The sequence below is a fragment of the Dendropsophus ebraccatus genome, chromosome 15 (genome assembly GCF_027789765.1).
Source record: "Dendropsophus ebraccatus isolate aDenEbr1 chromosome 15, aDenEbr1.pat, whole genome shotgun sequence".
In the NCBI taxonomy this organism is placed as follows: Eukaryota; Metazoa; Chordata; class Amphibia; order Anura; family Hylidae; genus Dendropsophus; species Dendropsophus ebraccatus.
This window is the reverse complement of record NC_091468.1, coordinates 47,225,304-47,251,918: the sequence shown is the minus strand read 5'-3', so window position 1 is coordinate 47,251,918 and position 26,615 is coordinate 47,225,304. Positions and strand designations below refer to the sequence as shown.

At 41.4% G+C, this 26,615-nt stretch overlaps 1 protein-coding gene across 5 annotated transcripts in view; it reads left to right on the top strand.

Annotated features, from left to right (window-relative positions):
* GPCPD1 (glycerophosphocholine phosphodiesterase 1) overlaps nt 1–26,615 on the top strand; it is a 53,309-nt gene that overhangs the window by 8,426 nt on the left and 18,268 nt on the right. For 3 of the 5 annotated variants that reach the window (XM_069955361.1, XM_069955360.1, XM_069955359.1), the window contains 10 exons: nt 5,914–6,004; nt 6,486–6,570; nt 10,106–10,147; nt 15,431–15,554; nt 19,676–19,919; nt 21,108–21,270; nt 22,565–22,697; nt 22,989–23,043; nt 24,615–24,707; nt 25,954–26,031. In XM_069955361.1, coding sequence (XP_069811462.1) covers nt 6,531–6,570; nt 10,106–10,147; nt 15,431–15,554; nt 19,676–19,919; nt 21,108–21,270; nt 22,565–22,697; nt 22,989–23,043; nt 24,615–24,707; nt 25,954–26,031 — 972 coding nt within the window. In that variant the 5' untranslated portion in view covers nt 5,914–6,004; nt 6,486–6,530. Of the gene's footprint in view, nt 1–5,913; nt 6,005–6,485; nt 6,571–7,905; nt 7,982–10,105; nt 10,148–15,430; nt 15,555–19,675; nt 19,920–21,107; nt 21,271–22,564; nt 22,698–22,988; nt 23,044–24,614; nt 24,708–25,953; nt 26,032–26,615 lie in introns of all 5 variants that reach the window. The other 2 variants (XM_069955357.1, XM_069955358.1) reach the window with 1 other exon arrangement.

Here is a 26,615-nt window from a genome sequence, read left to right as displayed (position 1 = left end):
TGCTGACAGAGTCTCTTTAAATATGAGGCTCCAGACAGACCCTATAACAAATGTGAACAGAGTCTTAGCTGTACTTTTTTCTTCTTTGCACTATTGTTTAGAAATGAGCGGTCATCATGTTGCGTCACGTTGTTCTCTTTTTCGGTGTCATCGCTTGGTAGTTGAGTACTGGCAGTCCCAGTTCTCTTAATGGACTATGTCTTCAGCCTTCAGTGACGTTTGTTACAGCTGTGTCCTAAAATAGATAAACTTAATGTTGCTAAAACGTCCAGATGTGAAGAGTGACACGTTGCTAAGAAGAGTCCCCAATTTCACCTCAACTAATAGATTTATTTCAAAGGAATTTTGACCGTCTTGATATATTTCTTATTGGTCCCAGTATGCTGTTGGGCTTGGCAGAGAATAGAGGTGGAAGGGTCTTAGACATGCTGTGATTTGTAGTGTCAGGATCTGTAACCATGAAAGCAATTTACTCTTAGCACTTTAAAGGGATACTGTAATTCCCCCCTTACCCTCACTTCATTTCATTGTTGGACAGTGTCACCTGGGCGGGGCCTCACGGCAGTTGGGTCTTATCTCCCGGCTGGGGAGAGGGCCCAACTTTTATTTAGCTCCACCTAGCTGACACTATGTACTGTTAAAATGAAGCGATTTTATAGCAGAAAGAGGACGCAAGGATTTATCAAATGTGCAGCATCTAAGACGGAACGAAATATCGTTTGGAAAATTCGTTGATGCGATCGTTTGAGATCGTCTTAAGCGATCTTAAAACACAGGGTAAATCGGTGAAAGACTGTTTATACAAAGGGATCTGCGAATTTTTAGCGAATGACCAACAACGATTTGAACATGTTGAAAGATCACAATGAACGATTTTTTTCATTCTGTGTAAACGTAGCAATATTCAATTATTACAAACAAGGAACACACCGCACCAGGCATGCTGTTTAATGCCCCAGCCTAGTAATTGAGACATAACAATGGTGACTTAAAACAGTGCTAATCTCTTCCTCAGGTTGTGTGCGGTATTACAACTCTGCTCCATTCACTTTAATGGAACTGCGCTGCAATACCACACACGAACTAAGAAAGGTGATTGTGCTGTTTCTGGAAGAAGGCAGCTATGTTTTCCTAGTCCTGAAAAAAACCCCTTTAAAGGGAAACTAGGGGGAAAAAAAGTCCTAACCTGCTTACCTAGCTATGTAGCCATATAAGTAAGTTGGGACGTGTTGTAGCTGACCGTTTCCCTTTAAGCCTTGATGTTACGTCACCAGAGCTGATTACTTTTCTTGCCAGCACAAGTTCTTTGTCAGAAGGGTTCTTGCCTGGAAATGCCAGTAGTGCCTGATAAGTGACCCTTAGTTCTGTTAGTCGTCTGTTACCATAGACACTGGGCTATTTGCACCGTCACGATCCAGCATTATCTGTGTGCCTTCAGCTGGTTTCTTGCAGTTCTGTACTCCTTGGCACAGCTTTATCAGTTCTTGGATAAACTGCGATGTCATCAGGACGCAGACTGACCTAGACCGGCATTTCTAGCCATGATAAGAGAATCGGGGGGGTTGGCACGTTTCCTGCTGATCTTGTAGCATTGATACCTGACTTTGAGTTAATTGTTTATTACATAAGATTGCGTATTTGGTTTGTCTTTGGTTGGTATGGAATCTTTTGTTTTTACTACTTTTTATATATTATGTAAGCTGTAATTCTGAGAAGTGAAGTGGGGCCAGACACCAGCTTGTTCTGTGACTCAGCCTTCTGCATGCCAAGTAGAGACACCTCACATAACCTCCTTAGCAGCTCCTAATACTCCAGTATAAAAATCTACAGGGGTACCCAAATGCGGTAAAATCCAGAACTAGCCATCATTCTGAGTGACTATACCTATCCTCTTATATATAGACTGGCAGAATAACGATTTTCTCTATCCGCATCCATTTCGCTGGCACGGACATGTGTTCTGCGGTCTTCCCTGATAATGCTCTAAGGGAAGGGAGCGGCTGGTGACTCCTTAGCTCTTAGAATATCAATAAACCGTTTCGCTGGAAGACATTATTTCTTTCTTGTGGCATATAGTGCAATGCCCTGACTAGTATAAGACTCTCTCTTCTTAACCCTGTGTATTTTGGCAGCAGACTAGGTAGTGTTTCTGAATATCATTATGCCGACACTAGCGCTGTTTTGCTTGTGACCTTATAAAACATTCCCCTAAATATATACTAACAAATCTCAAAGTTGCAGTATACTGTTTACTGGAGTCATGTATATCATCAGCTGTCAATGCAATATGATCTCCCTATAAAAGACTATAAGGGTCCATAATGCATAAATAAAGAATATATATATATATATATACTGTATATCTCTATTTTTATGCATTTATATTGCATATAAAAAATGGGTATAAACACTACATCCTTTATTTTCAGAATTGTCAGGATTCCAGCATGTAGCCCTGCTGATCATACATTTATAATGTAAACCCTTAAAGGGGTATTCCCATCCGTGACATTTAGGAAATATTCACAAGATATGAGTTTGCACAGCTTCCTTTGTTTACTCTTTTTGGAGAGTTTCTGTAACTTTCCCAGACATCTCTCCATTCTTTCTCAGCCTGAACGCAACATCTGGTTGCCACAGTTTGCAATATACAGTATATGCAGGTTGTGACAGCTTAAGATGCACAATCTGTACAGGGGCTACACACTTTACCTAGTTTGCATTGATTCCATTATAAATCCCTTCACTGTCTATATGTGGCATTTGGAGCTCTTACTGCTGTAAAGATATATTGACTTTTTTTACCCTTTAACAATTAAAAAAAAAAAAAACTTTAATGCTGAATGCAAAACAAAAAAAAATTTAGCAAAATACCTTGCTCCAAATACAAATATAAGGTTTGTGAAGTAATACAGCCAATCATAATGAAGGAAGTACATTGGTATCCTGCAGTCATGCACCACAGGGTTAAGGTGGTAGAGCATACCTTAAAGGGGTTGTCAAGCGTAAATCTTTCTTTAAGAAATCAACTGAGATCAGAAAGTTCTATAGATTTGTAATTTATTTCTATAAAAAAAATCTCAAGTCTTCCTATACTTATCAGCTACAGGAAATGTTTTATTTTCAGTCTGACACAGTGCTCTCTGCTGACATCTCTGGCCGAGACAGGAACTCTCTCGGTTTTATATGAATCCCCATAGAAACCTCTCCTGCTCTGGACAGTTCCTGTCTCGGCCAGAGATGTCAGCAGAGAGCACTGTGTCAGACTGAAAATAAAAAATTTCCTGCATGACATACAGCAGCTGATAAGTATGGGAAGACTTTAGTTTTTTCTAATAGAAGTAAATTACAAATCTTTATAACTTTTTGACACCTGTTGATTTAAAAGAAAAAGATTTTTGCTGGACAACCCCTTTAAAGGGAACCAATCGCTTTAAAAACAGCTATAACGCTATGGGAATGTGCTGTAGCAGCACCCAGCACACTTCCCAAACATGCTTCTACACCCCCCGTCCTTGGAGTGTACAGCCCGAAAACTTACTTTATAAACTTGGCGCCCTGTATGTAAATTGCCCTGAGTAGTCACGGTGGGCGGTGAGCTGCGGCAAGTAGTCACGGTCCCTGGGCGTTCTGGAATGGTAATCACGCCCCTCTGGGAGTGATTAGCCTGCATAATTGTGGCGACGTCACCGAGAGGCGTGCTGTCCCGTACTGCGCAGGTGCAGAAAGCCTCAAACTCATTGCTGGAGGTCCGGCAATGAGTTTGAGGCTTTCTGCACCTGCGCAGACTGTGCAGACCGGACCCGCTGTACTGCGCATGAGCGGCACAGAAAGAATGTAGGCGTGCTGACGTTGGGGACAGCACGCCTCTCGGTGACGTCGCCACAATTATGCAGGCTAATCACGCCCAGAGGGGCGTGATTACCACTCCAGAATGCCCAGGGACCGTCACTACTTGCCACAGCTCACCGCCCACTGCGACTACTTGGGTGCAATTTACATATAGGGCGCCAAGTTTATAAAGTAAGTTTTCGGGCTGTACACTCCAGGGACGGGGGGTGTAGAAGCATTTTTGGGAAATGTGCTGGGTGCTGCTACAGCACATTCCCATAGCGTTACAGCCGTTTTTTTTAAGTGATTGGTTCCCTTTAATGCACAACTCGGACTGACCATTCTGAATGTAATTTTTGTAGTCTAGCCATTTGCTCCAGGTGCTTGTGATTTTGGGCACTCGATCAAATCTACTGGCTATGATTTGTTCCATAACACAGCTATGTTGTACTATATTTAGTGTTTCTGATAGATTTGGCAGTGTTATCACTTTTCCAGTGTGCAGCAATTCTAGCTTTGGATACAGTTAACACATGAACCACAAATTCTATTTCAGGGTTGGGAAGTGAATGTAAATTGTGATGCAGTAAGGCCACCTCAGGACCCCAGGGCAGGGGGAAGCCCACTCTACTGTAATAATACCTTGTATATTTGCAGCCAAAGGGTTTTCATTGTGCAGCAATCCCACCAAATTTGCATTAGTGTTCCTACATTAGAGTGACACCTCCAACAAACATTAGAAGCAGTGGGGTAGGTTTATGAGATTCGATGGGGTGTTAGGTACCAACTGAACAGGAGTTTTAATAAATCTCCCCCAGTGTTTTTTGTCTTTGTTTTTTTTTTAGATTCTCTCGCTCACAGATCCTTGAGGCACAAGATGACATAGTGCTACTGTCCACAAATAGGCCTGTGAGATGTTCTGATTCACCTATGTTACTCCCTGTTGTTAGGGATGTGCTTATGCAATGGGCTAGGGGTTCCGTTACCATAGCAAAAATGAGCGGTGATAATGGGCACCCCTACCTGGTGCCGTTTGTAATATGGAACTTTTTAGAGAGGTATAGACAGATGCAGACGGGTTACAGTAAAGTGCCATTATAGCCTTATGCATGCTATGTTGTAGACCAAATTTCAGGAGTATCTAATTCAATCCAAGCATCCCAGTGCACCCATACGAACGCATCCTTCTCCGTGTCCAGAGTAAGCCCCCATTTTCTATGTGTTATGACATTTTATCAACCTAGATTTCTGGATCGTTAAAGCACTTTTTTTTTTAACATTACCTGGTCGGTTCCAGCGGGGCATCCCAGTGGCATAGTTCTTTTTTTTTTTTTTTTTTTTTTTGATGGGCTGCCTGCTTCATGCACTTGTCGCAGCTCTCTTCCTGTGCAACGTCCCGGCACCCCTCCAGTATGACAGTATCCCTTCCCCTCTGTTAAGACGCCTCCATTAGAATCAACAGGGCTGCACCACAGAGTGGAGGGGACATTGTCACACTGGGGGGCGCCGGGCCAGTGCTTGGGAAGAGAATGGTGCAGAGCGTGGGAACCAGACCCCGCCGATTACAATTTCTGAAAGGGTAACTACTATTTTGAAATTCCCTAATGTACTATACATTACCAAAATTTGTCACTACTTATGTAATATTGCAGAGCAGCCATAAAGAGATCTGTCTCCCCCAAAAGGTATTGTTATGAGCCATTGCAAACCTGCAGCGCAGATAATGCCCTGTATACATTCATGCTTTATTATTAGAGGTATTATTCCCACAAGAGAAAAATGCTAGTGTCTTTATTCTCTTATAGCTATATGGTGGTTTCTTCTCCCGGGAGTTATTGCTGCCAATAGAGAAGCTAAAGTGTTGCTGAAGGGAGAGAGCCATTAAATTAGCTATTGCAGCCTCTGCCTCAACATAATCCCTAATTTCCTGCTTGTTACAGAACTATACTCAGTAGTCATTATCATTGGTTTTAATTGTGCCGGCCTACATAACCCTGTGCTGTAGTTTGTTCCATTTTGATACTGAACACATATGAGTATAAACCATAAAAATAAAGACAACTTTTTTTTTTTCTCCTCCAGATGAAGTCATTGCAGTCTGTGGGAGTTGTGATACTTTAGGAGCCTGGAAACCCCAAAATGCTGTCATCTTACAACCTGATGCCAATGATTGGTAAGTAATGACAGATTATCCATATAATTGATAGCTTAGACCCAAGAAGCACTGCCTCTAGGGGAGTATATTGGTAAAGTACAGCATGGGATAGAGACTGATACTGCTTTTTAGATTCTTATGGAGCCAATATAATGTGACTTTCTTCAGTAGGCAAAATTCTGCTATACTTTGCACCAAAAAACTTGCTCATATGCTGTATGAGGTGTTTTAGCAGTTTGGATCTGGCTGAGAGAAGGATGTGGCATTGGTAAAGGTTGTGTAGCATCTGCAAAAGGGAGAGTGCTTTAGGATTTTTAGAAGCAAATAAAGTGCATAAAAAATTGCTCTTTATTTATCCCAACAATGTTAGACTTGGTGCACTTCTTGGTATGAGGGAACACGTGTTGTGATGATTGTTTATCTGTCTTAGAGCTTTCATTACACTTTTTATAGACTTTGATCTATAGTAATATTATTTATCTGCTCTTGTTCTCATCAGTATGATCTGGAAAACAAATGTTACACTCCCCAGAGGGGTCAAAATATGGTATCGCTATTTCAAGGGAACTTTTCTGGAGCCACAGGTATGTTGCTGTTTTATTCATTTCAATGTTGTATTATTCATATTGTTAGTCTTTTTTTATGTTTGTGTTTTATTTGTGTTGGATTTTCAGTCTTAAGACTAAACTTTAAAGAGGTGTTCTAGGGGAAAAAAAGATACAGAGATTGCTCAGGGGGGGGGGGGGGTGCTTTAAGGGTACAGAGGTCAGACCCCACTGTCTCCTACTTTGCCCTAAAAGTTGTTTTTCCCTGGAATACCCCTTTAGTAATATTTTCCAGCCTCTCCTCTTCTCAATCAAGGGTTCTTAGGGGTTTTATAGCCGAAACATTCCTAGTTTAGAAGAGACGCTGCCAGTCATCTCCATCCAGCTGCACCATAGACCAACAGTGGAGCTGCCTGGACAGAGATCAATGCACGCTGGGATGTGAAATGGGCTACTATGTGCTTCTCCCAGTTCATTCTCCTAATCAGTCAGGGGTCCCAGTTGATCAAAACTTTTGACAAATCTCTAAAGTTTTTTTTTATTTAATTTTTTCCCCTTATTGACAGTGCCTATATAAAGTTCATGTGAATATCTGTCAACTAAATCTGTGTAAATGGGTTATCTCACACATTTATGCCCTTCTGGAAGGAAATTGCATCCAACCATACATTGTAGTATTAAATGTAATATTGCATTCAATTAAATGGTCGTCAATGTATTTCATAGATTTTTTTTTTTTTTGACCTGCCAGAGTGGAGCTTCTGATCCTTAGTGTTTGATCAGCTGTATAGAGGAAGGTCCAGAGTGGGGGAAGCTCCTCTGTCGTATGCTGTGTAGTGGCTCTCTTCTCTACGTCATGGAGATTTCCTTGTGTGGAGCTTGTACAAGCATTTGTCAGTCTGCCAGTACTCTTTAAAGTGTCCTTGTCACTTAACACAAAAAAAAACTTTTCACATTCCAAAAGTTTGATTGGTCAGGGTCAGATCCTTGCCAGTTGTCAGAAGTGCTTGACTAAACTCTTCTTTCAGCCTTACTGGCTGCTGCTCAGAACAGGCTTTGTTGAGTTACTATAGAATCTGCTACGTGCAGGGACAGGTGAGCCGGGAAGAGAAAGAATTAGCCGAGTGCTTCTCTCTCATTCTGACAATAAAGAATGGTCTGAACGGCCAGAGCTCAACTGACCAAAACTTTGGATGTGTAAAAATGTTTTTAATATAAATGAGTTCACACAGCGACTATGAAATCCTTGTGACTGTATTTACCATAAGTAGTTACCGTACAGCCCTGCTGCGGCTATCCCAGACATCATGTCTCAGGAGTTAAGATGGAGTACAGGTATATGGAAAGTTTAATCAATGCGCTTTTAATTTGCAGAATAAAGGCGAGTCATGCCAAGTCATAGTTCACAAGTGGGAGACTCATCTGCAGCCACGATCAATAAAGCCTTTAGGTATGATCACCTGCCACAATAAAATGGATACATTCAGAAAATTAATATTTTGGCACATCGCACTTCATGGTTCTGTAGATTTTATTTAATTTCACTTAAGGTCAAATACACCAAAGACCTGTAGGGTGTTGTTTCCTCTCTTGTTCTCTGTATGCCATACTTCACCAAATCAGGTGTTGAACAACACTAGGACATTAAAACATTGAAGACAGTACAGTTTTTAGCAGCTTAGAAGCTTTGGGGTAAATGCACACTAAGGCTATGTTCACACTGAGCAAATGTGGCGGAATCCCGCCTTCAGTGTGTCACTGCTTCTCTATGTGAGGACTCGTGCACCGCCGCTCTCTGCGCAAGAAATTGACACATTCCACCACATTTGCTCAGTATGAACATACCCTAAACCGATTTACTGCAGACATATTTAGTAGGAAATCCGTGTGGATTTTATAAATGCTGCAGATATTACTTTCCCTACTAAATTTCAGTGGGGGAATTCATGACAAGTCATGCAAATGCTACAGACGTAAAGGTGCATGGCAGCTTAGTGTCAGTAAGGGAAATTTTCGCTGTGTGTAGATAAGGTCTCAGGTAAGCATCTTTTTTGCTGGCATTTCAGCATGGATATTCTGCAGCAAGTCTATCTAGTGTGCTTTTGGCCTTAAAGGGGCAGTGCGGCGTTTACTATTTAGTCACTAAATAACACACATTACAAAGTTATACAATGGCCCACTTCCCAGTGTTTCCCCCCCCCCCACCCCCGAAGTGTGGTGCGGTATACTTATGTATTCGCTGTCGACCCCCGACGCCATCTTGTGTCGACAACGTCATCTTTGGGGAAAGGGGCCATTCACTTAAATAACACACATTACAAAGTTGTACAACTTTGTAATGTGTGTTATTTAGTGAATAAATATTAAACACCGCACTACCCCTTTAATGTATGTGAATAGAATAGAAGTCCAATCCCCATGTTTTCAGGACACAAAGAAGAAAACAGTCTGTTCTTTGAAACTCCAAGTTGCTGATTGCTGAAAATAGACCCTTAAATATAGAAGATAGAAGGCAGAACTAGACAGACATTGTGCAACTTTCAAACTCTTGCCGATTAAAAGTTGTTGTTATTCTTATAGTAATAATGTAAGGATACAAAGTAGAAAACATTACCAAAAAAAAAGTGATGGATTGACTGTTATATTAATCGTAGGATTATTTAAAGAAACCCCCACCCCCCAACCCCCTATAAAAAAGGACGTTATTTGGCACCCTAAACAGTGGCCGTTGTTTTAAATTAAAATTGCGTTGAAGTCTATGGACAACAATACATTGTGTGTAACAACGACTGTTGTTTGCATTGACTTCAGTACAAATCATATGAAAAGAACGTCCGGTATGTAAACTGAAAACTATGGGCATTATTTTCATAAAGTGTGTGGTGTGGACATAGCCTTGATCTGCAGCAGCCGAATCAATGATGCGTGGCCCATGGCACAGAAGCTCGAGGCCACACCTCATTGACCCGGCTGCTGCAGATTAAGGTTGCGTGCAGGATCCACAGTTGATTTGATGACACAGATATCAATGTAACTAAATAAATGAACGCAGCATGAAATCTGTGGATCCTGTACGTGTGAACACACCCTAAAGCCGGGTTCACACGCTGTATGACCTGGCCGTTCTGTTACCTGGCATTGTCACAGAACGGCCGGTGTCAGTGAAGACCCTGATCCTCCACAGCTGCTGCTGTGATGGTTCCTGGTCCCTGCTTGTCACCGCTTTTTCCTGGTTCCATTGATGCGTTTCTCCACCGAACCTTGAAATAGCAGAAATCGGCAGCCATGAGAACAGCAGAGTGGGGGGATTGGGGTAGGTAAGTATTGGCTTTCATTTCTTGTTTTATTTTTATACCATCACTGTATCTCCAGACCACACACACCTACGCTTTTCTAATGCTGGACAACCCCTAAATGACAGACAAAACAAGCATTTGTGGAGACAGCAGAAATCCAGCTCATACAACTAAACTGAAGTAGTAAAGTGTTGGGCATAAAATGTTTGATTATGAAATTAGACAAAAATATGGGAATTTTTAATAATGTTTTCCCCCTTTTTTTTAACTTTGTACAGAAGAGGAGTTGCACATTGACGATGGAGAATTTGGAATCCATAGTAAGTAAAACTTTCTTTTTGTCGTAGTATTAACCTTGCTTTGTATTTTGAGGCATGGAGAAGCTAAGGACAAGTGCTGCCATGGTGGTAATGGAGAAAGAACATTATTTCACACACTTTTTTTTTTTTTTTTTTTTAATATTATGTGTAGTTATTTGTATTACTCTATAATTCCTTGGTACATACAAAATAGCATTGTTAAAGGACAGAACACTTGATCGGCTTCTCTTATAAACCAAACGGAAATGGGGTCTTCTCTTACAGCTATGTGTGTAATGTCTGAGGTTTCGGGTTTTGGCTGTGTTTTCTGGGGGTTAGGGGCAGCTTGGTGAAGGTGGGAAGGGTTCTTTTCTATCCAGGAGCTTACAAAGTGATAAGTGGCAGTGTTGTATTTTATATGGCTTTTTTGTGGTGTTTTTAGTACATCAATTTAGTTTCCCTTTGAAATATATGTAGTCGTATCCCTGAGCCCTGGTGACAGGAAATCACCAGGTCACCATAAAAATAGCCATCAGAGGAATGTAATTCTCCACTATTTTCCACATTTGGGCTGCTTGCTGCTTTCTTCATGTTTTTTTTTTCTGGGAGGGTTTTCTTTCTCTGGTACACGAATATGCATTTTAGTTTATTTCATATTGTTATTAGATATACTTATTTCAGATGGTATCTTTTTTTAATGTTCTGTGTTACTTTTATTAGTTTGAAAATACTTCACTACAGATTTTGAATTTGTTTTTAGGTATGTTAAAGGGGTATTCCCATCTGGGTAACCAGTGGCATATCCACAGGGTAGCCTGTTAGTAAATGTCCCCTCGATGCAGGTCCCACCTCTGGACATGGGCTTTCATCAGATTGAGGTCTTTCCTATCTGGTCACAGCTTAAAAATAATGCGGCACCTTATGCCATTTGCGTTACTCCCACTGACTTTAATGGGAGTTGTGCAAGTGGTATAACCCTTCGCTGTAACACTATGCTGTTTGTATCACTCAGTGGATTCTACTCTTAACTGTTTCCCGACCACCTTTCATGGCCACAAACGGGCCGGAGGTGGCCGAGGATGCCACGAGAGGTGCAGGTCTTGGAGGGGGGGCACACTTCTAGGGGACACTGTGGGTATGCTGTAAGTGCCCCACATGGGTGTATCACATATGTGTTGTAGCTTCTGAGTGTGTAAACTGCATCTACCACTTAAGGGGTTGCCCTATGAAGGCATCTCCTATCCATGTGGCCTGTTGGTGTTTATGGATATTCTAGGGCTTATCCCTTAAGCTAGAGCAGGGAGCCACTAACACAGAATGGCTCTCCCATGGGTGAACCCAGCAGGGCCGTATATTACATGTATTGCTACACATGGCTTATATATCTGGTTTTATATATGTACTCAATGTAACATGGCCTGTTCTTACAACAGGTGTCCCTGAAAGATAAATGTGGACAAATAAAAATCCTGTAAACTTCATTTCACTGGAAAGTTTCTTTGGGATCCTTGTGTCATTGACAGCATGGGCCATTGCAGGGCAACACTATCTGCATCACTGCAAATAAGAGAAATATATTAGTGTTCTAGCCAAGAGTAATGGGAAAGGGAATCTGTCCCCTGCTACTATATGACGGGGGACTTCATGACTATATAATGTTAGTTTTGTGAGAATTTGTGAAATCCTGTACATAAGTCCAATAATACATTGTCTAGTTTGGGTCTGGGTGGTGGTACATCTCAAAAGGGTTCTTTTTAAAGTGACAGTGCCCATTTAATATTATCTGATAGGTTTATTTGTGGAACAACTCCAGTAATAAAAAAACTTAAACAATACATTTTCTTTACTTTTATTACTTACTTTTTATTATTTACTTTGTATTTATATATTTATTTAAATGATGTTAATGTGGCTTTTACTTTTTAAGTTTAGAATTTTTCTGATTTTGGGTTAAAAATTAGCTCTTTAATATGAATATGCATAACAGCATTTAGGCTAAAATCACACATGCATTTTTTGTGTTTTGATCCAAACTCAGGGGTGGTTACAAAGGAGAGAAAATGCAATATTTCATGTTGTGTTTTTTTTTTTTTTTTTTTTTCCTTTTTATTGGTTCCTTCACACGTATCGCAGCAGATTTCACACAGCGAGTTCCGCAGCTAAATCCGCTGTGATTCTGTGTACTGTTAGGGTCTATGGTCTCTGCATTCTCATAGGGGATTTTCATTCCGCTGCAAGAATGTAGCCATGGCCTACTTAACTCTGCATCTGCCAGACTAACAAGTGACTACATTACCTGTCCGCCCTCCAGCTTGCTTATCCGCCTCCGGAGTAAGACGTTCTGCTCAGCCGCATCAGCACACTGTCCCCCGCAGCCACTGATTGGCTGAGCAGGGCAGCAGTGACCCGGTAGCCAGAGAAGCAAGCGGGAGTGCTGACAGGGAATGTAGTTGCTTGTTGGCCCTGCAGCTTCTAACAGTACAGAGTATTGCAGTGGATTTCACAGCATCAAATCAAATTCGATGCTGCGATAAGGTACTTGTGAAGGCACCCTAATACTTTTGACTTTGCCTCAAAAAAACTTCAGCAAAATCTGCTTGTGTGAATCCAGCTTCAGGCCCCACTCGTGTCATGGGGTATATTGCTGGCATACATAGCTGGAAAAGTTTTCCAACATATACTGTGGAGAACCCACAGTGCTTCAATTTATTTTAATAGATTGCATTTAGTCCACTAGTGACTTCAATTTATCTATATAGAGTTGTTTTTTTTTTTTTTGTTTGTTTGTTTTTTTAATTTTAACAGGTTTTTGAGCCCTACAAGGCAACCAAAAAAGGAAACAGACCAAGCATAGTCACTACTAGGTTACAGTTAATGTAAATGGCCATAAAATGGGTGTGCCAAGATATACATCAGAATACATTCACATGATGTGATTGGGGCCTTACTGCAGGACAGCCAGGGGACTAGATGGCTGTGAGCTCATTCATAATCCTGAGCTAGGAGGATCTCGCCATTCACTTTCTTGCTCATGGTCTCCTTCATTGCATCAAATGTTGTAGTCCAAATTTTATGAATTTTAAATATGTTTATATCATATAAATATATATTTTGGGATTACGATGTATTCACTTGTTCCAGTAACAAGCTGCAGTGTGGTTTTCACAGGTGAAACTCAAGTGGGGGAATTTACCAATGGTTTTGGTGTAGTTTTACAAAAAACAGCTGGGAAAAAAATCCTCTTTTTGCACAAAATAGGTTTCGGCAATTTTGCCTTTTTCTTTTTTTGCCAAAGTGTTGATACATTCCCCCCCAATTTTTTTGTGTTTCCCTTACAAAAGCATCTATTTTCATAGTAAATAGAGTTAAGTGTGTGGTACATGTGGATACATACTGAATCACATTGCATAACCTATATGGTCTGGGTTTAGCCTGGCTTGCTTTGTTATATAAGCACTGAATGGCATTGTAATTCTAGCTTTATGTACCAGATATGAGGGAACTAGTAAGTAAGCTCATTATCCCTAGTTTTCAAGTTCTCCCAAAAAGTCATGTTTTTCAGAATCTCTTGGTGTTGCACAAGTGATATATACTTATTGCACATCAGGAATTGCCTCACACAGTTCTTATTCGTGATTTATTGGGGTACGTGAGGTCTAGAGTTGAGAAACACTGATGTAGACACTTCTACATTACTTACACAGCTTATAGTCACTTTCAAGGGTTTATTTCTGCTACCTACGTCCCCTTTTCATCTCTTCTAGGTCATATCCATCAGTGACCACATCCTTTATTTCCCTACACCTAATCATACAAAGAGGGGCAAAAAAAGAGCTGTGTAGTTACAATGCCTTTACAGTGCAGTTTGTGTAGCACATGTCATGAGATAAGAACATATAATAGGTTACACTACATACACTCACTATACAACACCAAAATTGAAGTTTGAATGGCAGGTTGCTTACCTGTTCATAGATAGGGTATCCATTACACTGTAAAAACTTTATGTAAAAACTTTATGTAAAGTTGACCGTATACAGTGGATTGTTAGCTGAAGCCAATGTGGATAGGACCACAATTCCTCCTCGTCAGATGTTAGGGGAGAGAAAGATCAACTGGTTGGAATTTAAAGGTAATCTGTCACTAGGTTTATGCCACCTTAAATGAGAGCAGCATAAACAAGTGACAGAAATGCTCAACAGATCAGTGTATTAAGGTTCCTTTACACAGAAAGATTATCTGACTGACAGATTATTTGCCAAAGATGTGAAGACAAAGCCAGAAACAGACTATAAACATAGATCAGGTTGTAAAAGCCTGAGATTTCTTCTCTTCAAATCCAATCCTGGCTCTGGCTTTGGCTTTAAATCTTTAGCAGATAATATGTCAGGTAATCTTTCTGTGTAAATGGACCCTAAGGGCCCTATTACACCAACAAATTATCTGACAGATTTTTTTTTTTTTAGCCAAAGCCGGGAATGGATTTGAAAAGAGGAGAAATCTCAGTCTTTCCTTTATTACCTGTTCTGTGTGTATAGTCCATTCCTGGCTTTGGCTCATAAAAAATCTTAGATAATCTGGTGGATTAATAGGGCCCTAATTTACATCATTTTGTTCAGCAGTTCTCCAAATATGCAGGAAAATAGAATTCTTGCCATAGCCCTCCCCCCACCCTCCAGCTGCTGATTGACAGCTGACTGCCTATACAGAATATTGATAGATAACTGCCAATCAGCAGCTGGTGGGCGGAGTACTTCTGCTTCTCATGAATATCCAGGACTACTGGGCTCATGCACATAATGGAGAGGACTACTTATTGTCCACGTTATCCAAGGCCTTGCACATTTTCAGCTAGTACACAGGCTGTATATCATAACCTATAGTAAGATGTTATGGGGCTAGTGTTTATTTATGACAGATACACTATAATGTGCATGATATTATTCCTATTTCATGACTTGTGATACACAGGCCATACCTGGGTAGTGCCTAAGCGTAAGGCCACACATTGCTGCTTTACTGCAGTTCCATTGTAGGTCCTCTACAATTCTACTGAAAATAAACCACAAAACCGCTCTGTGTGGCCTGACCCTCAGAAAGATTTATTTAAGCTCTACACAGATGCTAAGCAAGGTAAGCCAAGCTATAGTTACCCCACTAAAGTTTGTTTTGTGCATAGTACCATCATGTTACATATAAAATAACAATCGGTGACCATTCTACTGATGTCGATTTCTATGCTGACTGTAAATTCTCTTGTTTGGGTTGTTTGTTGCAACTTATAACTTTCATCTACTTTGCCAGATGGCGTTGAGACTGTGGATTCCGGATGGCTGACATGTCAGACTGAGCTTAGATTACGTCTACATTATTCTGAAAAACAGCCTGTTTCTATATCCAAGAAAAAATTTAAAAAATCTAGGTTTAGGTATGGTGATAAATCGGTCTTGCGTTTTTTGTTTTTGCAAAAGAAAAAAAAAAGCAAAGATTGCTTGCCACCTCCTTCTATTTAATGCTGTTTGTACAGGGATTTGTGAGACCAGAGTGGTATTGAGTTTTTACAGACCTTCTCATTTAACAGGAGTTAGTACCTCAGCAATCGCCTAAACATCATAAGAGATGTAGGAACTACAAATGACAGAGGCCTCCTTCATGTGAAGAACTCAGAATGGAGCCTTGGCCACAGATGCAGCAGAGCTGATACTGCTTTTCTTTACTTTCCTTTACTTTACTTTATCCTTTAAAATTAAGACGGTTTTAGTCTGGGTTCTCACTGTAATAATGCGGTGCATCCTGGGTCGGCATCCTGGGTTTGAACAATGTACACTACACTTCTGCATGTTGAAATTCATAGATGACTTATGCATCAGTATAGCGTACATTTGCATATATCCAAGCTATACATTTGGAGTATAGTGGTGTGTAACACAAATGGTGTAAACAGAGGCTCTGTGGGCTGGAGTGTATTTCAATGGAGAATTGATCACTCACAAGATAGATATACATGGAGATCTCTCTCTCTCTCTCTCTCTCTCTCTCTCTCTCTCTCTCTCTCTCTCTCTCTCTCTCTCTCTCTCTCTCTCTCTCTCTCTCTCTCTCTCTCTCTCTCTCTCTCTCTCTCTCTCGATATCACTTTTTTATTCCTTTTCTTTCTTCTTTTTAATATTGGTTTAGTGGTGCGGTAGAGGTCCGGTTAAGTGATAAATTCAGCTCTGCTTCATTTGTAGCATCAGTTACCTCTTTTATTTAATTAAAAATGTTCTTCACTGAAGAAAGCTGATGGCAAGCCCAATATTTTCTTGCTTAAAACAGTGGTCGTCCTACGTACAGTGCATGCTTTTCAATAATAGGAAAAAAAATGTGTGAGTATAAAACTAACAAAAAAAAAGCTTATCTCCATCTAATTGCTTGTAACCTTTGGTTCACTATTCACACACATCCCATTGTTGTAGATACTAAAACTTTTACATTATTAACAAGCAAACAGACCCCCTTCCAGGCATAATAAGAAAATGGTGATTGGTTGCTTCCTTTAAATTGCTTGTACTTGAAATTATCGGTTCTTTCCTCCACCCAGTGAAAATGAAGGGTGTCTGTCAATGTATTGGCACACTTTAAGGACTAAACCATTCAACCCATCTAGTCATTTATTTTACATAGTGAGCATTTTTAAAAAGAAATAATAAACACACAACTCTGCCTTGCAGATTTTTTTTTTCTTTTCTTTTTTTTTTTTTTTTTTAATTGTTAGACATCTCTGTTGTGAAACGGTGGAACACCAGTCCACTACCTGTACAAACAGTATTACATACCCCAATACATTAACATTTAGAACTGGATGCTAACAGATGAGAGTTAAATTCTAAAGAAAAGTGAGTCTTTTTTTGCAATTTTATAAAATGAGTAATGTAAAAAGCAAATTACATTTAAAGTGTACCTGTCATTTAATAAAAAAAACTTTTGACACGTCCTTGAGGCATCACAAACAAATGGAGAGTCCAGCAGCAGCAGAACCACAGGTACCTTGGTGTACAGGTGTACAGGTGTAGCCGGGTTGTAACGACTACCACAAATCACTAGAACCAGTATGTGGCTGAGATGCAGAGAGAGAACGCGTTTAGTGAGCACTTCTCCCTGCTGGTTCTAGTGATTGTGAGGGTCTGAACACCCAGACCCAACCAATCAAAACTTATGTCTTTAGGACATGTCAGAAGTTCTTTTTTTAATGACAGTGCCCATTTAAGCACTAAAACTTTTTGTTCTTGCTTGGGCATACCTCACAAAATCTTATTATACGAAGTCCTGTGATGTAGAGATCTTTTGGGGTTGCTTCTCATCATTTAACATCACATTGTTGTTTTCTCAGTCCAGTTACACACAGGACAGGGAAGAGGACAATATTGTTGTGTGCAGGACACAAGAAAACCCCGCCAGATCTTCCAGTTAAAGGGGTAGTGCACCAAAAATTTTTTTCTTTCAGATCAACTGTTGCCATGAAGTGCCAGAGATTTGTAATTTACTTCTATTAAAAAATCTCAAGCCTTCCAGTACTTATCAGCTGCTGTATGCCCAGCAGAAAGTGGTATTATTTCCAGTCTGGAGAGCAGGAGAGGTTTTCTATGGGGATTTGCTCCTTCTCTGGACAGTTCCTGACATGGACAGAGGAAGCAACAGAGAGCACTGTGTCAGACAGGAAAGAAAACACCACTTCCTGCTGGACACACAGCAGCTGATAAGTACTGGAAGGCTTGAGATTTTTTAAAAGAAGTAAATTACAAATCTCTGGCACTTCATGGCAGCAGTTGATTTAAAAGAAAATTTTTTTTTTGTGCACTACCCCTTTAAGAAAGATTTTGAGATTGTAGTTGATCCCCACCTGCGTAATTATTGCTTGGATTATCATTCTCATGTTCATAGAGGGTGTCCATATTTGCAACCATTTAATTTTCTTTAAGGGGAACTTTCGGCAGGTTATATGAATCTAACCTACTGATATTTCCCTGTTGCACAGGAGATGCAGAGGGTGGGACTCTTACTTTCATCCTTGGTGCAGTTAGTCGTGTGCTCCACCATCTGGTGAGACCGTTAGGAACACTGGGGCACCTGTTAGAGGACTGCCTACCCCCATAGCGCCCCTGTCCGGTCCGCTCAATTCATTATTCTTAGAAAGGGGCAGGGCGATTAGGGGCAGGTTGGTGCTACAGGAGCGGGCAGTGCTCCTAACCAGGTGCCCCTAACTGTCTCAACAGGCCGTGGTGCACACGACTAACTGCACCAGAATGGTGCCAAAGAGGAAAGTAAGAGAAATACCTTCCTCCTCAGCGTCTCCTGTGCAGTAGAAACATATCAACAGGTTAGGTTTGTCTGACCTGCAATAGTTCCCCTTTAATTGTAGCATTGAATCTAAGGCCCCATTCACATCAAGTTTTGGCCTTTCATCAGACAATGTACTTATTCAATATATATGGGTAAAACATGATGTGAATGGGTCTAAAATGGAAAATCTAAACTTCAGTAAGTTTTAGTAATATCCTATGTAAATCTTGCTCTTATCGAGATCTTTGTCTCCATGGTAACAGACTACAAATAAGACCTTATGTAGTCTGATCCTGCAGCCGCACTCCACTCTCTTGCATAAATTTGTCAAGACCATTTTACCCACTTGTTCACCAGCCTGTATATCATTGTTTGTCCATAGTACATCCACCTGTATAAACAGGGTCGCATGCCAACAAGGATATAAGTGAGGGGCGGCTCAAACAATAGTTGTCCCATCTACAGGGTCATTTCAGTGAGTGCCATTTAGCTTGTAAATACACAATCAATGCTCAACAACTGTCTGCTTGTGTGAAAGAACCACGGTAGAAAGCAGGATCAGACTATATAGGGCTTTATTTGCAGTCTGTTTCTATTACCATAGAGAGAATAATGTAAAAAGAATGGTTGTGATGGTGGACATAGCACTTAAACTCTCTGAAAGGTAAAATATTAAAGTCATCTTGGTGCCATTTTATGCTTTAGTGTCCAAGGTGTCCTGCATATAGTCTAATAATGAAGACTTGCCAGATTGTTTGAGGATATGCTTATAAAAATAACAAGCCAAAGAATGGTGAAACTCATAGTAAGCATTCTAAATGTGCTAGAACTTGGATATTGAAGGGGCAGCATATGTTTACTGGTGGGCTGATACAGATCCTCAAATCCACACACGCCGTCATTTCTATAATTTAAAAGATTAAAACAGATCCGCCGGTTATACCCCCCTATGGTTTTTTTTTTCTTTCTTTTAAGGGGGCCTTTTTATACTACAGCACATGGAATTATTTCTTAGAAAGTACAGCTCCGTAATGAATGGCTTCTGTTTTGTTTTTTTACGTTGTAGACAGGGTTTTTTCTATCCATTTTTAAGGCAGTTATAACCGCATGACACAGTACAGTGTTTTAAAGAGCCTTTTGCACAGTATGTTCTTGGATCATACTCTACCAGGTCATTTTTTCTGTGTTCGAAGATATATTCCTTACTAATATCCAACCATCTTGTGCGGACAGGGTGAAGTTAACACTTGAAGGCCTTGAAGAAGAAGGGGAAGATGAAGAGTCCAATAAACCCTCTCCAGTTCTTCTCCCAAAAATGGCAAGCACATTGGATATCTCCTTAATATGCGATACTGAATTTAAGTCCCGCCACTCACAGCCTGAATGTGGTTACGCACTCCAGCCTGACCGATGGACTGAATTCACTATACACACCATGGAACCTGATAACTTGGAGCTACTTTTTGACTTTTTTGAGGTAAGCGATGCGAGAACACAGAAACATACTAACGGAAGATGAAGAGACGTGAGCGAATATAGAAACCATGACTGGGCTGTTGCTTCTCAGTTCTTTATTTGTAACCTGATAGACAATAATATGTTCCATAACATAATTGTAAGATAGTCGCATGCAGTAGGTTTGTTGCAGAGACTATCCAATCCAAATCCAATTTGAGTGATTGGAACTGATTTTCAGTCACAGAAACTTCTATAACAAAAAGTTACGAGATTACATGTGGACATGCCAACCCACCCCCACCCTGGGGCTCGGACTCATGCCTTCTATCAGTATGGGAGGGCTCGGGCATCTCTGCTCTCTGCGCCTCTCTACTTAAAGAAGTGACATATCGGTTCTTTGAACGGAGGCGCACAAGCCCTCCCATTCAAACTGCTAGAAGGCAGGATTCGGTGCAGAGAACCCCCCGCACTTAGAATCTTGGCACTGATTCTGTAGTGTGAACGGGGCTTAAGGCAATCACATACTTTTTTAGGATCTGGAGATACCTTTTTAGTTGATGGCTTTTTCTAATGATGGCTTTTACTAATGAATTAACACTTTGACGACCTGGGGTCACCGATGCCTCAATGACCAGGTCGTGCCTGGACATCAGCTTATGGGGATCATAATGATCATGATGTCTGTCCCCTCTCTGCTGTCCCCTGCCGCTGTTACAATCTTGTGACAGTAGCAGGGGAGAGAGGGGAGGGGGCAGCGCTCACGGGCACGCTCCCCGCACGCCCAGCCTTCACTTCCTTCCGCCAGCCTCCGCAGTTAGGAAACTGGAAGCTTGAGGCTTACGGTTTCCATGGCTACCATAGGAGCTCTGCAATCACTTCGCAGCGCCCCGATGGACACTGGCAGAGAATTCTCCCTCTGTAGAGGGAGAATTCTCTGTTAGGAGCCCTATAGATGCTGCGGTCGTGCTGACCGCAGTATCAATAGGGTTAACTCTCAGCACCGGAGCGCACCGAGCCGCCGCGGAAGACACAGGCGCAGCTCCTGCGCCTGTGCCATCCCGGATTGTTAGTTTATGTCACTGCAGCATCGGGCATAGGCTGCAGTGACGTTAATTTACTGTGGGGCGGCGGGAAGAGGTTAAATGGAAATAGAATAAATATTTATGTTTTTTCACCTGTGTTCTTATATTTTCTTTTATTCCTGCAGGAAGACCTGAGTGAGGCCGTGGTGCAAGGTGATACGCTCCCTGGTCATGTGGGCACAGCCTGTCTCTTGTCATCCACCCTCATGGAGACAGGGAAAAGCAATGGCCTTATCACACTCCCCATCATGAGCAGAAATGCCAGGCAGACTCTGGGGAAAGTTCGAGGTATGCTTTTTTTCATGGTCTGTTGATTCAAACAAAGTCTGCAAGATTTATTTATTTTTTCTTTATTCCCTGGGCATCTTTTCCGTGGGAAATGAAAAGCTGAAATTTCACACCACCAGCCTACACTACGATGAGCAACCGAAACACCCAAGCCCACTCAGTTTTACATTCTGACATAAGCTGTTCCTTATTTCAGAATAGTAATTGTCAATGTGCCAACCGGTTTAACACTACAGAAATAGTGTGTCAGCTACAATAGACCTAAATCTATACATTGAATAAAGGCTGAGCTGTGACCTTGTTTGTGTATGTTTATCAAAGATTTTTATATGAAGAAATGAGGTATCAGATATACACTGATTAATCTCTGCATTAGAAACACATGACACACAGTGACCACTAACATGATACTATGTGGTGGCTGCTCCCTCTTCTCCATAAAATTCCCTCCTGTCAGAGCTGCTGCAGTGGGCATGCATTAGGTTAAGCATGGAGGATGTCCGCAACGTTTTTGAATCTATGCCCTGACGTCTGCTAATTGTAATCGCCCCAAAAGGTGGACGAGCCACTACTGTAGGTTTTCTTAATGCTGTGATTGTTAATTGTATGATGCTTATTACAAAACTATTCCCACACAGAAGTACATCCGTTAATATAAATCCTGGTGTTCCTAGTGGAAGATGACCGTGGTGCTGCATCCCTCCCACCGTCCACCAGCAGCAAATTGAAAGCTGTCTGTCACATAGTTTTAAAGGGATTTTCCAGCTTTAATTTTAAAGGAGAAGTCTGGCGATTTTATAAAATCTGGCAGTTGGCAGGAGGGAAATTGATTATAAGTATGGACTTACCTCTCCCCATGCCCGCGGTGAGCATCGGGACCGGTCTCCGGGATCTCTGGCGCTAACGCATCATGACCTGGCTGATGGACTGGCTGTTAGCCAGTCAGTGACTGGAACGGCCAGTCCATCAGCCGGGACAGGGTTTTTCCCCCCACGTCATCACAACTTGGGGGACAATGCCTTCGGGCTTGGGTCCTAAGGCTGGTCCCGCCGCTCACCAGGGGCATAGGAAGAGGTAAGTCCGTACTTGTAATCAATTTCCCCCCTTCCTGCTGATTTTATAAATTTCCGGACTTCTCCCTTAAATGTGTCCAGACTGGGTATGAATAAATAAATTGTCTATCACCATCCCAACTGCTGCAATTCCAGTGGTGCTTGGCCCCTTTTAAGCAATTTAAAATTTTTTGGATAAGTTGATTATGACACATTTTATTTCTCTTTTCTTCTTTTCTTAGTTGACTATATTGTCATAAAGCCAATACAGGGATATCCATGTGACATGAGCAGCTCTTTCTGCAAATACTGGAAGCCACGGACGCCACTTGATGTTGGACATAGAGGTGCTGGCAACTCTACCACCGCTCCAAAGTAAGCTCGATGCAGCAGGGGAGAGCCTTTCTTTTGTTCCTTTCCGTTTCTGATAGCCAATGTTTTCAGTTGCGTGCTACATAGGAAGTAGCCAAAGATGTTAAAGGGGTTTTCCACCCAAAAATGACCAATTTGTGGGGTGCCAACACCCAGCAGGCAGGTTTTTCATGGCCGTGTTTCGTCATTTAGCCGACCACTCCTTTCTTGCTGTAAAACTAATATTTGTGTGTACAGTTGTAGCATGTACAATTTTTATTGTTTTAACTAAATTTTTATGTTCTTGTTTGGTAGGATGGCCAAAATCCGAGAAAACACTGTGGCTTCATTAAAAAATGCTGCTAACCATGTAAGATCTATAGCTTTTTATTGCCGTTTTCAGAGTATCATCAGTCTGTGTTGCGGTGCTGGGAGATCATCACTTTTTTATGACTGTGGCATTATAGGCAGATATGAGATATTTATAATATCCTACTGAGTAACCAAATATTAGTTTGCTGCTGCGTTTATCAGTCTCTAATATGCAGCATAATGGCAAAGACTTGCTCAACATTTCAGTGTAGATCTGTCCACAAATAAAGCAGTGTGAAAACCTATGTTACTGAGCTACTGAAAAAGAGAAAGACTGCATGCATTACTGCTTAGTAGAGGGAAATGTTGAGCCTGATCTCTTAATAAACATTAAGAGGGTTTAGCATATTTAAGTAGAGCACGCTTCAGTAGATGTTGAGCGCAGGCAGAATTTTCCATTATCATTCTGTTTCTGTATTAGTGGCGGTACATGTTGTTTCTTATGGCCAAACAACTCAAAATAGAGCAGGTTTTATTAGAAGACCAATATTTATAGGCTGTGTTTGGTCACCTAGACATAGCACTATGTCCTGTGAAGTCATCCCGGCACTTTCCGCTATCTCATCGTATCCTTTCTCCAAATAAAACCTAAAAATTAAAAATTTGTTTCTGCTAATCTGCACACCAGCGATTATCGGTATACTGCAGCGCGGCTTCATTCCGTCCCTGCGGGGCGGATCAAATCCTGTGCGCGTTGACCCCTCTTCTGTCTCCGTGTCGATTTGAAGGACAGAAGTCACGCTTTCCCATAGAGAATGCATTGGAGAGCGTGACCTCCGGCCTTCAATCAACATGGAGACAGAAGAGGAGTCACCACAGGACCGGAACGAAGCTGCACAGAGGGTAACTGATCATCGCTGGTGAGTACACGCAGCAGGGGAACGAATAAAAAAAAAAAAAAAAAAAAAAAAATTTCCAGAGTGCTTCTTAGGGTCTGTTCACACACACAGACTCGCTGCGTAAAACTCGCACAGAACTCTCATCAAACTCGCACGAAAGTAGCTGCGTTTTTTGTGGTGTTGAACTTGCCTGTGAAAATCAAAACTCGCATGTAAAAATCGCACCAAACACTCAGTGAAGAATACACATACATTGGCTTGATAGCAATCAGTATCACTGTGGATTTATGTGCGAGAAACTAGCAGCGATAAATACGCAGCGAGTCTGTACATGTGAACAGACCCTTAAAGCGATTTATCTGTAGGTGTAAAATAACCCTTACCAGCAAAGCCCTCCACAATGCTGCACCTGCTTACATCTCCTCACTATCTCTCTGCAACACTACCTGTGCTTTTTTTTCTGCAAACAATACAATACTAACATCCTTTATCATTTTGGTCTCCTAAAGTTACATACAGAGATTTGACCATCTGCCCCTGTTCTCTACTATTATATCGGTAGCGATTCTACTACTAGATGCATGTGCACTTTTGCAGGCAAAAATATACCTATGAATAAATTACATAGATGTTGAACAACACCTTTTATTGTTAATAAAATGTTACATATACTGTTATTACTTACTATTGGAGATTTCAAGGCCGGAATGTTTTTCATCCTCCCCATTAGGGTGCTGCGTTTGTCGAGTTTGATGTCCATCTTTCCAAGGATCATGTTCCAGTGATCTATCATGATCTTACATGCTGTTTATCTATGAGAAAGGTAAATGTATTTGCTTTTCTAATGTTAACTTTATAGCCGTAACACACTCACTGCACAGTAACTTATGAACATTAAAATGGGGTCCATAGCCCTCCATTCGTTTTCACTGCAAGAACGCAAGGATTATTTTGAATGGAGCAATGGACAAACACACCTACTGCAGCTCCATTTTGTTTTGTCAGTTTGACGAAGATGGTGAGTTGCTGTTTTCTGTGAGCCCCCTAGATGACTGAGTAGTCGCATAGTTATGGGGACAGGCGGCCTAGACACTGTACACTCATCGCCTATCATTATGGTAGAGAATACACTAGCTAAGTAGTGTATAAAACTATATTCTGGCAATGGAATTTAAGTCTGCTGCCGGAATGGAGTGTCATAGCCTTTAGTAGAAAATCAATATCGCAGTGGATTTCACTTTTAGGCTATGTTTAGACCTCGTATGAGACTGGATGTTATTTTTACTCTGTGTGAACATGGCTTTAGTGTGGAATCCGCAGTGAATGCAGTATATGTGAATCCTCCCTTAGGGTGCGTTCACACATAAGTTCGCAGTGGATTTCACGCTTTTTGTTTTACAACAAATCTGCTGCAATACTCTGTACCATTACAGTCTATGGCCCTGCATGTAGTGCCTGTCTTGCTTAAAGGGGTACTCTATGGCCGGGGAGGGGGTGGTTATAGACGACGGCGGGCACTTACCTCCCCCAATCCAGCGCTGGGTCCCAGATCGTGCTGCCCCATACACCCGTCCTGCGGCTGCTTCCTGGTACGAGCTGCGGCATCAGATGTGACGTCTCAAGGCAGCTCAGCCATTCAGCGGCCGAGGCGGGCCATAGCTCATTCATATGGCCACGGCCATAGCTTAAAAATACCCCCGGGCTGGAGAGTACCCCTTTAACTATTTCATGCTGTGGGGTTAAAGGATAGGTTTAGAGCACAGTTTTAAGGGCATGATGTGCCGTCTAAAAACTGGTCCGTGCTTCAGACTATATGGTAATCAAAGGTGTCTTGTGACTAAATCAGCCTAGGAGATCAGTGTATTTATGCAAGATAACGCTGTAGTTTGTGTGTTCCGGATGAGGTACAACTGTGTTGGAGGTTGGTGTCCTGTTTATTACAGAACGGCCCGGGTCAAGCGTGTGACTAGTCACTTATCACTGAAGGGCCAGGTCAGACGCGTGACCAGTCACTTATCACAGAACATCTCTTAATTAATGTAACCGTTGTTTTTTTTGCGTTTGCACAGAAAGCCAATGCTGCATCTGTAGAGCTATTTGAGATTCCTGTGAAGGACCTCTCCTATGACCAGCTACAGCTATTGAAGGTAATTCTACTTTTCTAACAATATACAGACAGCTTATCTTTGACAGGATGCTGGCATGTTACTATTTAATCAGCTCTTAAAGAGAACCTGTCACCGGGGACGCGGGCACAGAGCGCTCCTGACCCCCCCCCCTCCTCCCCCCGGTGCAGCTCCCAGATACTTACCCTTTCCGACGAGTCCCGTTCCTGGAGCCGATTCCAGAGCGAAGATATCTGTGCCCGAAGCTGTGCGCGCGCTGTATGCTAATTAGCTGTATGACTGCTCAGTCATTCTCTATGGGCATCAGATTCATCTCAGCAGTGACAGGTTCTCTTTAATACAAGTGAACATACACATGTGAGTACTATGCATGATCTCCAGACTAGTTTTGCCTTTTGCATTCTCGCAGTCATAACATTTATTCTTTTATAGCTGTATGAGTCTTTGTCATTTTCGGAAAGAGTTGAACTTCATGTAGGTCCTAGTTTTTGATACTTCATACACCAGTCATCATATAAAATGCTAATAATTTATTGTACAGGTTCTTGCAATCCAGTAAAAATCACTGCTGCATGCAAGAAGGTAGTAGGTCCAGTCACTAGCTA